Source organism: Brassica napus, chromosome C1, assembly GCF_020379485.1.
Source record: "Brassica napus cultivar Da-Ae chromosome C1, Da-Ae, whole genome shotgun sequence".
In the NCBI taxonomy this organism is placed as follows: Eukaryota; Viridiplantae; Streptophyta; class Magnoliopsida; order Brassicales; family Brassicaceae; genus Brassica; species Brassica napus.
This window is the reverse complement of record NC_063444.1, coordinates 43555576-43569567: the sequence shown is the minus strand read 5'-3', so window position 1 is coordinate 43569567 and position 13992 is coordinate 43555576. Positions and strand designations below refer to the sequence as shown.

Below are 13992 nucleotides of genomic sequence, written 5' to 3'. Positions count from 1 at the left end.
AACCAGGGAAAAGTGAAACAACGTCGTTTTGATATTTGCTAAAGTAGGGTGAATCGAACCTACCGGTCACATATCTCAACTCTCTCGCTACTTCACCATCAAATCACGATCAAAGATGAACAAAACGTTTGTTCGGGATTACACTCAGATCTGATTCATGCCCAACCACTCTTGTTCCTCTTCTCTTTTAACTCAATTTAACAAGATCTCTCGTTGATCTAAATGTTTTCATTTTTATGATGTCAAAGAAGATAAACAGTTAATCAAAAGATAAATATAGAAGAGATCTCTGGGTTTTCATCCAACACGAACGATATTTTTTGATTAAGACGTCAAGAGATATAGATTAAAACAGTGAAAAACTGAAACTTCTCTGATTTAGTGATAGTGTGGAATCGAAATTGATTATTGGATTTGAGTTTGATTTTTCTAGGTTTTGCCTTGATGGGTTTCCTAAGGAAGCTAAACGATGGTCAAGGAGAAGACTGGAACAGTCCGGCGATGAAGGTAAACGGCGGTGAAGGAGGTAGGAGACGTACACTTTTAAGTACTATTATGTTGTAACGAAATTAATAAACTTTGAAGCAAGTGGTTTACCTTTGACGTGATTGTACGTTATTTCATTTCACTTTTCTCAGATTAGTTTTTCTTTTTCAATAGGTGTCAAACTAAACTAAATTGACTATGTGGCAGCCACATATTGATTACAATATAGTAATTGGCTATATTTTAATACTGTGTGAAACTCAAACCAAAAAAGAGATAAAAATCAAAGACGCAAAAAGTAAAGGACGAACCAAAATTCAACTAACAAACCATTGTTTTCGGATTAATAACTTGAGAATTTTGCAACAGAGATGAGAAGTAGAAAGAAAAGTAAAATGGTGGGGAAGAAACACATAACAATATAAAGAGACATAGACTTAATAGAGTCGCTGCGACCGACCACACGAGAGCTTCTCTCAATCAGCACTTGACCTCCTTCAAACCATGTCCGAAGTACAAAAATGTTGGGTTAGTAGCACCCTCCTTGTAGTAAGCAAAGACCACAGTGCTGTCATCGTGCATGCTCTCCCCAACAAAGCTGTAAATAATATCAAAACAACGTAACCATAAATGAGATTCCATTACAATTGATCGTCATAAAGCAATGAAAATATAAGGATTGTGAAGGGGGTACTTACAATTGGAAGTCCTTGAGCTTAGGGAGCAAGTACTTGGTAGCTCCCTCAATACCCTTCTTGAAAGCTTCTTGATCTTCGGCGTTGAGCTTGGGGGTCAAAAGCTTGATGTACTTTTTGATATAGGCGATGAACCCCTTCTTGTCGTAGGTCGGTTGCTCCTGGAGCCTGAAGGTGTCGACAATGTCAACAACCTTTTGAACAGAGTCGTCAACACCCTCGTCCTCACCACCTTCTTCAGCAGAGGGGTTGGCACCAATGTTAACCTCTACACATCCCTGGGTAGTCCACTGGATATAACAACAACGCAAAAGAATAAAACCCAATGAGAACACAAAAAACTCAAAACAAAAGTCTTTGCAACTTTTGATGAATACAGAGTAAAGGGTTGGCACATACCTTTCCTTCAACTTCCCAAAGAATACCATTCTCAATCTCCTTGTAAGGGAAAGAGTCAGAGAGAAGCTCATCACCTGAAACATTAACCAATAATCTTCAGTAAGCCAATCCACTGATTCATATTATAGAACATATGAATCCTAAAGATAAGGTCAGGCAAATTCAATCTAGATTCACCAAAGATCAAAATAATAAACCTAATTCATACAAATACACCCAAATACGAGAAGAAGCATCAACTAGGACATTCAGAAACACTAATCAATAACAGATCCAACCATAAGATTCAATAACTATGCCCATCACGAATAGAATTACAAATTGACGAGAAAACTATTGTACATCCAATCTAAATCGCCTAATCAATAACTGATTGCATTACAGCTGCAAATCGACGATCTAAACGTAGGATGCGATTACAGATCTAACGAAATCTCAATTCGAAGCAGAACAAGTCGAAATCAACAATTAGTTCGATCGAAAACCAATGATTGAGCTTACCGGTGAGAAGATCAGTGTACACCAACATGGTCGCTTATTGAATTATTCTCTCTCTCTCCGATCGATGGGAATAAAAACGAATCTATAAGGTTGCGGGAGAGAGACGCAGCGACGAGGGGGTTACCTCGAGGACGTAACAACGGTATTTATACTCGAGCCTAACGAGGGTTTCCGATCGAGAGAAAAGGAGATAATAGTTAATTACTATTTTACCCTTTTCCTTTTTTAAAAAAAATAATGAAAAAATGACTAAGATACCAATAAAAAAAAGTTTTTATCACAAATATAATCTCTAAGAATAAAAATGATCAAAATAGCACTTAATGTTTTATCAAAAGAGATAAATATACATTTATATCCTAATGGTAAATTAATTTAGACATTAGGGTTTAGAGTTAAGGGGTAGAGTTTAGAGTTTAGGGTTTAGGGTTTAGAGTTTAGGGTTTAGGATTTAGAGTTCAGGGGTAGAGTTTAGGGTTTAGAGTTTAGGGTTAAGGGGTGGAATTTAGGATTTAGGGTTTAGGGTTTAGGATTTATAGTTCAGGATTTAGGATTTAGGGGTGGGGTTTAGGGTTTGGGGTTTGGGGTTAAGGGGTGAAGTTTAGGGTTCAGGGTTTAGGGTTTAGGGTTTAGGATTTAGGGTTTAGAGTTTAGGTTTTAGGGTTTAGAGTTGGGGATTGGGGTTTTGGGATAAGATTTCAAATTTTGAAAAATATAAAAAAATTAATTTTTTCAAAAGATAAAATGCTATTTTGGTCATTTTGGTTTTTGAATATTATTTTTGTGACTTAAACTTAGAAAATGTGCTATTTTTAAGATTTGCCCAAAAAAAAATGGAAAAAGAATTATAAAATATTAAACCGCCGAGAGTTGGGTTAACGTATAAATAAAGATCCGATTCGATCTTCCGCAGATAGTTTCGTTTCTCTCGCTCTCTTTTTCGTGTGAAAACGACGAATCGACGATGACGACGGAGATCGAGCCACAGTCACTGCAAAAGATGAATCTGAAATCAGTAAAGCGAGCTCTTGATCTTTTCTCCCCCGCTCGTGATCATATACGTAAGTCTGACCATAACAATGAGCAGATAGCTCCATCCATTGCCCTTCCATGTGAGAAAGTTTCCACCTTTCTAGTTTTTTCTTCATCTCATTCTTTATCGCAGTTTTGAGCCTTTATTCGTATCTCTATAAGTAGGGATTTGAAAACAAGTTGAAGTACCATTATTTTCTTTGCATTATGGTTTCTCGTTCGTTCTAAAGTTTCTAACTTTTACTGCTCGATGAATTCTACCAGGTACAGAAGGAGCCAAGGAAGTTCAAAAGGGCGTAACAGAGAAAGCTTTAGCTGTTGTTGGTCCAGCTTTACCGCCAAGAACCTTGTGAGTTTACCCTTTTTTTCCTTTGTAATTTTACTAATCGATAAAAAAAAATTTACTACATTCTCAAGAATCTTTTTGCTCTACTTATATCGTGATGATGCTGATAATGGATCGAATTACAGGAACGACAACACTGTTCACGCAGGCAAAAGCACCACTGTTCTTCCTGCATTTGGATCCTCATCTGAAAGGTTCTCTGTCCTTTCCTTTTCCTCTTTTATGAGCTCTCTGTAATGACACCACATGTTAGATTGTACATAAAACTCTGATGAGTTTGTTCATAGTCATGGAACCTGTCAACTGCTGCTTTAATGGAGAGAATACCTAGTAGATGGCCCCGTCCAGAGTGGCATGCGCCATGGAAGAGTTACAGGGTAAGATATGTTGTGGTATAGTAGCGTTTCTGCATCGAATTGACATATCGTATAAGCGAAGCATGCAGCTCTTCTTAGGCCATTTGTTGGCTTCTCGAGAGTACTTAACGTTCATATGAAGTGATGTATCTTTTGTTTCTTTTAACAGGTGATCCAGGGGCACTTGGGCTGGGTTAGATCTGTTGCATTTGACTCAAGTAATGAATGGTTTTGCACTGGTTCTGCTGATCGTACCATTAAGGTAAACCGATAAGCTCTACATGTTGAAAACTTCAATGCCTTTTTTTCTTCTTCTTTTAACCTCCTTTTATAATATGAATTTTGCTAGATTCTGTTACCTAGCTCTTAATGCATCGTTTACCCATATCTCATGCATTTACCATACTTTCATCCTGTGGGGTAGTTCCTGGAACTCGAGTGCAACTTTACCACTTGTAGCAATCCTGGTTTTATTACTTCTGTAGAAGTTTTCTCTTATATGGCTCATGTTCTCTAGGTATGGGATGTAGCGAGTGGAGTTCTGAAGCTCACACTTACTGGACATATTGGGCAAGTACGAGGTTAGCCTTTTTCAATCTTAACCCCATCCATTTCATCAATAATTAATTCTTGCAAAGCAAAGTTCCATGCTTCGACTTTCTAAGATTTGCTTAATCATTGTTTCACAGGCCTGGCTGTAAGCAACAAAGATACCTACATGTTCTCTGCTGGTGATGACAAGCAAGTCAAATGCTGGGACCTTGAGCAGAATAAGGTTTAAACTCGATGATGGACTTCACTTCATTGTAGATGAATTACATGTCTTCCTGATCTTAACTTCTCATGTTCTGTGTTTTTTGGAATTTTGCTTGGATAGGTTATCCGATCTTATCATGGTCACTTGAGTGGAGTCTATTGCTTAGCTTTTCATCCAACTCTGGACGTTGTACTAACCGGAGGGCGAGACTCTGTCTGCAGGGTATGAAATTTAGTGAAAAGATGTATCATGTTTTCAGTTTCTGAGTTTCGCTGAGATTGTTGTTTAAAATCCTGTTTCTGCATGTAGGTGTGGGATATCCGTACGAATAAGCAGATGTTTGCACTCTCGGGACATGACAAAGACGTTTGTTCCGTTTTCACCCATCCAACCGTAAGCCACTTTTCATAAGCGAGCACTTCTGTTTTATGCCTATATGGTCATTTGTTTTACTTTCGAAATCATTTGAACTTGGGATATGAGAGCTGATGGTGTGTGTAATGTTGCAGGACCCACAAGTTGTTACCGGTTCTCATGATTCGACCATTAAATTTTGGGACCTTCGATATGGTACACTTTAACGTTTAACCATCTTCTGATTTTTTTTTGCTTTTCAGTTGTGTGCAGAGTTGACTAACAAATATATATTGTTTGGTTATTATAATCAGGTAGAACAATGGCAACTCTAACGAATCATAAGAAAGCTGTCCGAGCAATGGCGCTTCATCCGAAAGAGTAATTGTCCTTCTCTTTCAACCTTTGGCTGTGCAAGATTATGCACTCTGATTTAATTTGTTCCGTTGATTTTTTTTCAGGAATGCTTTTGTTTCTGCATCGGCTGATAACATCAAGAAGTTTAGCCTTCCTAAGGGAGAGTTTCGCCACAACATGCTGTAAGTATCTGGAATCCTTGTTAATTAGCTCTTGTATCTAGTTTCATTGAGTATTTTTTAGTCAGTTAGTTTTCTGATGTAGTCAAAGAAATTGTAGTTTTTTTTTTTTTCTGATGTGTTTTGGTTTTGTCATACTCCATAAAGCAGTTCTCAGCAAAGAGCCACAATCAACGCAGTGGCTGTGAATGAGGATGGTGTAATGGTCACTGGAGGTATTAACTCATTTCCAAACCTTTTTATTTGATAGTATCTGGATGACACACTTATACGTACTACACTGGATGTATGTTTCTTAAAATGTTTACGTTGTTGTATCATCGAAGGTGATAATGGAAGCTTATGGTTCTGGGATTGGAAGAGTGGTCACAGTTTCCAACAGGCAGAAACCATTGTACAGCCTGGTATGACCTCATACTCTTTCTTTAAATTTTTGTTCTTGTTGATTAGTTTCTAAGGAGCTAAGGAAGCTCTCGAGTGTGAACAAGTAGTAAATCTGAGTCGTTTTATCATTTCACGTTGTTAGGTTCGCTGGAGAGTGAAGCTGGTATATATGCAGCGTGTTACGATCAGACGGGTTCAAGGCTGGTAACGTGTGAGGCAGACAAGACCATAAAGATGTGGAAGGAAGACGAGAGCGCAACTCCTGAAACCCATCCTCTTAACTTCAGACCTCCCAAAGAGATCAGACGCTTCTGAGGTCTCTCTCTCTCGCACACCTCTCTAGTTATCATCTCAAACTCAAGTCAGAGGAATCACTAATCTTACAAATATAAGATGCTTTTACCAGTTTCTCCCCAAGATAAAAGTCATGTTAATTGTAGTTTTGCAAGAGTGTTGAAGCCATTATTGTGGACAAGGGCATCTCAGTATGAAGATTTTCTCCAATAAATATGATAAATATACCCCATGTTTATGAATTATTATGGGCATCATCTGTTTATTAGCTGAGTCTGAAATCATCATGAGATTTTTTTTTTTGGTTTATGGGCACTAATTCTTTAATTTATAAGTTAAATGATGGAAGATAAAAGAGAACTTTAATCTTCTGAGGTTTATGAAACAAGATTCTAACTGTTTATGTTTCCTAAATTTTCAGCAAGGTAAGTTTAAATCAGTTCTTTCATTATCGAATCGGTTTGGTAATTTAACCCCAAATACCAAATCGTATATATATCATGAACAATTGATTAACTAAAGTTACAAGGGAGGCGATGACGAGCGTAAGAATGTGAAGAAAACGCTCTGAAATATCTTAGCCATGCATAATATGCACTTAACCAGCAGTGACAACAAGTTCAAAAATATACTTGCAGTACTATGGTGATGAAAACCTCATGTTTCCAAGATTCTTGTCTCATTGTTACTATCTACTCGAGTTTCTTGGTTACTATCAGTATACTCTAGAATGACTTTCTTACGGTTTTGTGGTGTCCATATCAAACGATTATACCAAACAATTACCGTGACCAAGAGGGCAAGCAACTTGATATACGACTAATCCCTTGGATGGATCTATCCTGGTCCCCTGGAGTTGCGTTGAATTCATTATTAACATACATTTACATTTACCTCTTAAGAGATAACTCTTTTGTTATAGCTATAAAACGAGCGATCCAACATAAAGTCGAAGATTAATAATAGGTTCAGTGGACCAATCTATATAACACAAGTGATGGGTGGTGGATTTTCCCTTATCTCATTATATCAAGTGTCTACTTGTGTAAGTTTGATTTGTTTTTATATATAAGAATATTTAAGCAGGAAAAAAGGAGCCAAATCTATAGGAGAGCCCTCCTATGATTTGGAGTTTAGGAGTTAAGACCACTCAATGATGCAAATGGTTAGATTTTGAACTTTGACAAAGCTGAACTCACCATATCTTTCTTGACCCAACACTTTAGGATACACTTAAAGACAAAACTGTATTCCAATATTCTGTCTTTCGTTCTTGATCTGTCTCTTTACCTTGTGGGTTCCGATATCTTGACTAATTATTAAAAGGAATAAAAAATTGACATGTTAAATATTTTTTTTGCATGAGAATGAGTTTTCTTTTAGTTTCTTTATTTTTCACTCAATTAAGTTTTTTTTTAAAAAATTTTTGTTGTCATACAATAGGAAAGATTCTTTTCGTTATCATTGTGTTGATCTATTTACTACTAGCGAAGAAACTTTATTCCATTAAATGTTTTCAGTAGTGAAGAAACTTCATTAACTCAAGTCAGACGAATCACTAGTCTCACATAAATAATCTTTTGTTGTCATACAGTATGAAACTTCATTCCATTAAATATTTTTCTTACGGATTGTGATATGTAAAATTTAGGTACGTGTGCAAAAGTTGAACACCAGATTTATTTTGCGAAATATATTGTGGAAGCAACAAGTTTTTCGATATTGAATTCTTTATGATGCTAGTTTGTATCTGGATGCTGATTAATAAATAGGGATGTATAGTTCATAATCATAATTGATTATACCATGTTATACCTATCGTCCGACTACTTATATATATTTAATGAATTTCTCAATACACATTATACAAGAAGGGTCGAATTTTGAAACTAATATATATCTCACGCATGCATGGTTTGAATGCAAGACCGGTACAGTTTGATATTCCAAATATTATAACTCGCCGAGAGTAGCATGATTAAACTCAGGCGATGATTTAGTATAGTACTATTATCACATCAGTTTTTTTACTTAAACCCCCTAATCTCGTATTCCTGAAAATAGGAAAAGATTGCAAGGATTCTTGGATGAACTAATAGGATGTATAAGAAAAGATACTAATAATTGATTGCTTGTACACAACTTGTAATTAAATTTTAGGATTCAGGTTTATGAAACCTATGGACGTAATTAACTTAAATATATGATGAAATTATATAATAAAAACATCAGTGACATCATCACCGACTTTAAATGTATAAGAGCAACGTATACAAGAGGGGCGAGATCTACAAAACTCGTTCTATAAATAAAGCTGCATGGGAAGACACTTTATCACATCCAAAACCAAAAGCAACACAAAAGAAAAGCATTTATTTACTGTCTAGCTACTCTGTAATTTCATATACAATTGTTCCCAAGAACATGACAATGCTTAAGAACAAACGAATAACCTTCTCACTGATCTTTGTGTGTCTCGTGATGGTGTCTCCAATGGCTAAGGCTCAGCTTGGTGGTCTGGGTGGCCTTCTTGGTGGTGGTGGTGGTGGTGGTGGTGGCCTAGGGGGACTTCTTGGTGGTGGTGGCCTAGGGGGCCTTCTTGGTAATGGTGGCCTTGGGGGGCTTCTTGGTGGTGGTGGTGGTGGTGGTGTCCTTGGAGGCATTTTAGGTCTCATCAATATTCAAGGCGTACTTCGTTGCTCTGCCAATGGCAATGTCTCCGCTCCTGCTTTCGTTAGTAAGCTTTCCAAACTTATCCTTTTACCTATGAATCAATCATTTGAAATTAATAACCAGGCCAACAACATTTGTATCGGTTCTCTAAACCAACACAAATTGGCGAGGCTGGTTTTGTTAAAGCGATATGTTATAAGAAAGCGATATGTTATAGATTTTATGTAAAGTAAATATGGTATAATTAAACACGTTTGTAAGTTCAATTGTATTGTGAAAATGCGATATGAAATATATATTTCGATTGATTCCTAGGAGTATTTGTATATGTTACATATTCATTCGTGTACGAATCTATAAATCCACCACTTATTCACGTTTGACAAATGTAATTTCATTAATTTTACAGTTCATAACAATCACAAGTTTTAAAATTGAACAGATGCCGGCGTTCAGCTCCAATGCGGAGGACAAAACAACGTCGTCTCAACGTCGACTACAAACGCCGCCGGATTATTCTCGATGCTTGTAAACCCAATCCAGCTTGTGCTTTCTACACTCCTATCCGATTGTCAGGTCGCCGTCACAACCCCTCTCTCCACCTGCAACGCCGCACTTCCTACGGGCCAACTCCTCTCATCATCATTGGCCCTGGTTGGAGAAACCGTCTCTGGTCTCCTCCGCGTCGCCAACCTCCGCCCCACTGGCTTTACCCTTGCTTAGTGAGTCCAGATTATACTTATAAGTTCGGTGAATGTACGTGTTGTTCCATTTTGTGTCGTGACCAGTTTATGTTTGCTTGTGTATGGGTTAACCATATGCATGAATAAGGTCTAGGGTTTGTGTCTTAAGCTTCAAAGTCGTGTACCTGTTGTCATTTATGTCTCCTATGTTTGATATGTATAATGCTGTTATAAAATGTAAGAAATTACTTTCCGTCTTTAATAATGTATCTCTGTATACAAAATACATGTACGTGTATTAGATATTTTCTTTCTTGGTCTTTAAAAAAACCCTAAAAAATCTAGAAAAGCACTTTGAAATCATTAAAAACCCAATGTCTCAAACATTTCTAATAACGATGAACTTGAATTTATGTTTAAAAATCACTAGTTCAATATCACTAGATTTAAGGGACATTTGTAAAAATCAAGTAATAACACTGATCTTAGAAAACTTATGTAAATTCATCATTAAATCAAATGAGATTTGTTATTTTAACACAATCTTTCAAATGTTTGATTGATTAGTGATATTTTGGACAATTTTAACAACAAATCATAACAGTTTCTCTAGATTCGTTATAATCTTCCAAAAAACATATTTATAATCAAATCCTTCAATGTCACACATGTACTCACGCTCGGATATGTAAAATCAAATTAGATACTATCAATGAACACTCGCCAAAAGAAAAAAAATACATAGATTTTTATTCATTCATACAAATTATGTTTAAGAAAGGAGAGGTTGGCTTGGAGCGAGGGCTTCCTCTTCATCTTTTACGTTTGGTTTGGCATTTCTGTAAAACGCATAAATTAGGAGTTGCATTGTCCCAAGGAAGAAGCCCATTCCATTTGGCACCTATACACACCAAAATATAAATCAGTTTACTATCAAATAACTATTTTTTATGTTTCCTATAAAAAGCTGTATCAAAACAATGATACTTACTAGTAGAAAAACATCGTGTACGAGTAAAGCGTAGACACCCCAAATCGCGCCGTTTAGGAAGAGGAAAAACGATAGCCAAAACGGCATGTACTTCACGCTCTTCGTTGTCACAACTGTTTTCTGATCAGATCAATAATTTAAGTGATTTGGATTAGAACGACACTACGTGTATATCAAAAGGGCCATCTAATGATTTGTTGTTTCTTTGTGGTGGTTGATATGATAGTTTATTGTCTAATGGGGACATAATATTTGTATAAAATAGTCACAAAATTTTAAACATGAAAGAATAAAAAATAAAGTTATTGGTGTCTTATGTTTTTTTCTTTGAAACATATTGGTGTCTTATGCTATTATCATTTGTTTGTAGCAAACGTGTATAATTAATTAATATATAGTTTGATGAAAAGAATATAGAGAGACTTACAATAGCGGAAAGAGGAGAACCATACATGATAATGTTGAGAGTAGCACAAATGAAACCCATTGAGTTAGAACGCGTTTTTGCATCTCCAAACGCAGTTCTTGTTCCCACAATTGCTATAACTGGGAAAAGAATGTTCAGAGCTAGAACCAAAGTAATTGTTTTTAACTGCAAAAACATAATTGAAAAGATGAGAGAAATCAATTAGTTATAAATGCGTACAAGTGGACAATATATATTATAGTTTATATGACACTAGATTAAGATCCGCGCCTTGCGCGGAATGAACTTTATACATAAAAATTATTTTATATATTAAATATTTTTACATATTATGAAATAATAAATATATATTGAATAATTAAAAGTCAGTAACTATTAAATATATAATTAAATTGGTGCAAACATATTAATCCAAAAAATATTTTTTTTTAATATTTGATAGGATATGTAATTAAATTTAAATGACACTAACATACATAGTATATTTTAGTATATTTTTAATATTAATATCTATTAAATGATGATTTCTACTCATATAGTTTTTTGATCATTTGTATCTTTTATAGAAAAAAAATTAAATTAGTGATAACAAAATTTTCATTGTGGGATTAATAATTTTAACAATTTATAATTTTTTAAAAAATAAGTTTTCAATGTTCGTTCAAAACTTTTACCAAAAAATTGTTCAAAGTAAATTTTGAAACTAAAAGATTTATGTATTTTATACGATTTATAGTTTAATTTAAAATGATATATATATATATATATATATATATATATATATATATATTAATCTTAATAATTAATTAAATTATACTTTTTACTTATATAATTTTGTAATCATTTGAATGTGAGACTTTTAACAGTTTTATTAATTTATAGTCGTTTTTAAAATTCAAAATATAACATATACAGAAAAATCTAAATTTTTAATTATATGGTTATTGTGGTTATTTAATTTATTTAATAGTTTAATATTAAACAAATATGATAGAAGCTACACTAATTTCTTATCAAATCTTTATTATTCAAAATCATTAATTGTCATATATACGTTAGCCACATTAGACAATTCCGTAAATTTTATTTAAGGAAATAATAAAATACATTAATAATAAATTTATTGTTAGTTTAATAAAAAGTTTATTATATAATTAGATGGACCAACATATTTCTCTAATGATTCTAAGAATCATTCTAATGATGATACGTGACTACAAAAAGAAGTTGTAATGTTTGGACGGATATCAACTTTTTGATCAAATGTCACAGTAAAATGTTTCTATATATATCTGCTAATCAGATCTGAATCTGAGTCAGACCAATGCAGTCCCTTATCTGTCCATTTTTTTTTTAAACACATCTGTCCATTAATTAAAAATGCAGATTTCAACCAATAACCAAAAGAAAACACATAAGATCTCATCATCAAAATACAAATTTACAATGCAAGCAAAATTATATTATTGAAATATGTGAATGAAAATTAAAAACTTACGAATCTAGGTTTTGGGACAAAGAAGAGGAAAATGAGAACATAGATGGATTCAGCAAGAACTCCAAATCCATTGACCGTCGAAACCAAGTATTCTCCAGGTGTCACTATTCCATAATATGTCCATAACGACGAACCCAACAACGTGCAAATGTACGGCAAACACTCATACTCCTCCGTCGATCTCCGTTTCACTATCTTCCAAAACGCCTCCCTATTAATAATTCATATGTAATTCAATTAGTTCATGACCCATTTCTTATAGCTCAAATAATCTATTATTAGATCAAACAAAATCATCTGAAAATCAAGGTAACTCACACAGGAGAGAGGAATACAAGCACCGATATTACATTTCCTGCATCGATCATATAAAATTATTCAGCTATAACAATTTAGATATACATATGGTTATGAATGTATAGTATGATTCTTTGATGTAATTTCACGTGCAAAGAAGATGATAAGGTTACCTATGACTCCGACATAAAAACTTAGTTCTGCCATATCTCTGGGGATGAGTTTTTAAGGAAGACAGAAAGAAATAGTGGTCAAAGAGGATTAGAAGAGGCAACTTTGTGTTTACTATCTACATAATGGATATTTATATACATATATTTGAATTTATGGTCAAGTACTAATAAATATATAAATTCTCTTTCAGACAGCAAAACGAGTACATGACAGGACGCTAATGTTAAAATAAAAGGGCTCATGTATCTCGTGAATATTTGATTAAGGATAAGAGTAGTATCGTGCATACCATATTCTACACTAACCTCTTTTTCAGGTTGAATAGTTCCTTTCCTCCTATTATAATCTTTTTATACCCTTGTTGTTATTGAAATAAGTGATTTACTAAAGATTTGAATGGATGTAATAGCAAATCTAATTTAGTGTAAAACTAATACAAATGCACTAGTATTTCTTAAGAAAACATTAAACAATAGCATTACTGAGCACGTAATTGATGTTTAGTTCAAGTCCAGACCAAAACAGCTCAACATCGGCTTTTAGACCCAACTCAGGGCTACACTCATTAAAAGAAACAAAAGAAAACAACTTCAACAAAAAGTAGCACATATTTCTGATTTTATGATTTGACGGACAAGCAAAAAAAAATTATGCTGCATGATTTTGTTAGACCATGTCCAACGGCGGATTTCACCCGGTCCATAAGATAAATCCTTAAGCATAATTATAATTAAATACTATTATTAGCGATAAATCGACGAAGGATTGGTCCGTCGCAGCGGACTTAAGGATTCAATCCTTAGCAACGTGTCACGTGGTGAGTGGGACGATTTTGTCTTTGGTTTGTGTAGGGTCGAAAAAAAAAAATCATTCTCGAGCCAAACCGAAAAAAAAAATTTCTTCTCGAGAGAAAGGCGATTTCGAGACGATTTTGCTCGATCTCTCTTCCTCGGCTCGTGTAAGGTAAATCGAAGCTTTAACTCGTAGATTTATCGATTAGAGATCACTCTCCATCTTGTTTGTTGTGTATTAAGGGTTTGGTTCTCGGATTTCGACCGATTTGAGAAAATTTTCAAATTAGGGTTTTAAAAATATTTGGGGATAAATCG

General features: G+C 34.5%; 4 protein-coding genes across 4 annotated transcripts; 2 read left to right on the top strand and 2 right to left on the bottom strand.

The window, feature by feature from the left end:
* Positions 1-785: 785 nt before the first annotated feature.
* On the bottom strand, positions 786-2279 carry LOC106428950 (translationally-controlled tumor protein homolog). Its single transcript, XM_048746199.1, has 4 exons — positions 2082-2279; positions 1581-1654; positions 1185-1471; positions 786-1084 (listed from the first exon to the last, which is right to left on the bottom strand). Exons 1-4 carry the CDS (start codon positions 2107-2109, stop codon positions 967-969), a joined length of 507 nt encoding a protein of 168 aa, XP_048602156.1. The 5' UTR covers positions 2110-2279; the 3' UTR covers positions 786-966.
* A 479-nt stretch (positions 2280-2758) lies between these two features.
* Positions 2759-6405, top strand: LOC106428902 (protein pleiotropic regulator PRL2-like). The gene is made up of 15 exons (XM_048746198.1): positions 2759-3188; positions 3367-3462; positions 3585-3660; positions 3747-3836; positions 3985-4077; positions 4333-4396; positions 4505-4590; positions 4693-4794; positions 4882-4965; positions 5082-5142; positions 5241-5307; positions 5388-5465; positions 5613-5677; positions 5789-5866; positions 5989-6405. The coding sequence occupies exons 1-15, from the start codon at positions 3046-3048 to the stop codon at positions 6159-6161; spliced, it is 1356 nt and encodes a 451-aa protein (XP_048602155.1). The 5' UTR covers positions 2759-3045; the 3' UTR covers positions 6162-6405.
* Positions 6406-8435: 2030 nt separating this feature from the next.
* LOC106428920 (phylloplanin-like) lies at positions 8436-9758 on the top strand. Its single transcript, XM_013869670.3, has 2 exons — positions 8436-8877; positions 9256-9758. The coding sequence occupies exons 1-2, from the start codon at positions 8565-8567 to the stop codon at positions 9534-9536; spliced, it is 594 nt and encodes a 197-aa protein (XP_013725124.2). The 5' UTR covers positions 8436-8564; the 3' UTR covers positions 9537-9758.
* LOC106428931 (bidirectional sugar transporter SWEET16) lies at positions 9537-13128 on the bottom strand. Its single transcript, XM_013869679.3, has 6 exons — positions 12883-13128; positions 12731-12767; positions 12413-12623; positions 10915-11079; positions 10488-10607; positions 9537-10397 (listed from the first exon to the last, which is right to left on the bottom strand). The coding sequence occupies exons 1-6, from the start codon at positions 12914-12916 to the stop codon at positions 10269-10271; spliced, it is 696 nt and encodes a 231-aa protein (XP_013725133.1). The 5' UTR covers positions 12917-13128; the 3' UTR covers positions 9537-10268.
* Positions 13129-13992: the final 864 nt, after the last annotated feature.

What these genes read in the sequence shown, in the direction of transcription:
- LOC106428931 (XM_013869679.3), bottom strand. Translation starts at nt 12,916, where the DNA reads ATGGCAGAACTAAGTTTTTATGTCGGAGTCATAG. An exon ending in TTGTCCCAAAACCTAGATTC is followed by an intron (nt 11,080 to 12,412) that starts GTAAGTTTTTAA and finishes ATGTTTTTGCAG; the next exon opens with TTAAAAACAATTACTTTGGT. An exon ending in TACACGATGTTTTTCTACTA is followed by an intron (nt 10,398 to 10,487) that starts GTAAGTATCATT and finishes TGGTGTGTATAG; the next exon opens with GTGCCAAATGGAATGGGCTT.
- LOC106428950 (XM_048746199.1), bottom strand. Translation starts at nt 2,109, where the DNA reads ATGTTGGTGTACACTGATCTTCTCACCG. An exon ending in GTACACTGATCTTCTCACCG is followed by an intron (nt 1,655 to 2,081) that starts GTAAGCTCAATC and finishes TTAATGTTTCAG; the next exon opens with GTGATGAGCTTCTCTCTGAC. An exon ending in TTTGGGAAGTTGAAGGAAAG is followed by an intron (nt 1,472 to 1,580) that starts GTATGTGCCAAC and finishes TGTTATATCCAG; the next exon opens with TGGACTACCCAGGGATGTGT.
- LOC106428902 (XM_048746198.1), top strand. Translation starts at nt 3,046, where the DNA reads ATGACGACGGAGATCGAGCCACAGTCACTGCAAAAGATGAATCTGAAA. An exon ending in GGGACCTTGAGCAGAATAAG is followed by an intron (nt 4,591 to 4,692) that starts GTTTAAACTCGA and finishes TTGCTTGGATAG; the next exon opens with GTTATCCGATCTTATCATGG. An exon ending in TGGTGTAATGGTCACTGGAG is followed by an intron (nt 5,678 to 5,788) that starts GTATTAACTCAT and finishes GTATCATCGAAG; the next exon opens with GTGATAATGGAAGCTTATGG.
- LOC106428920 (XM_013869670.3), top strand. Translation starts at nt 8,565, where the DNA reads ATGACAATGCTTAAGAACAAACGAATAACCTTCTCACTGATCTTTGTG. An exon ending in CTCCGCTCCTGCTTTCGTTA is followed by an intron (nt 8,878 to 9,255) that starts GTAAGCTTTCCA and finishes AAAATTGAACAG; the next exon opens with ATGCCGGCGTTCAGCTCCAA.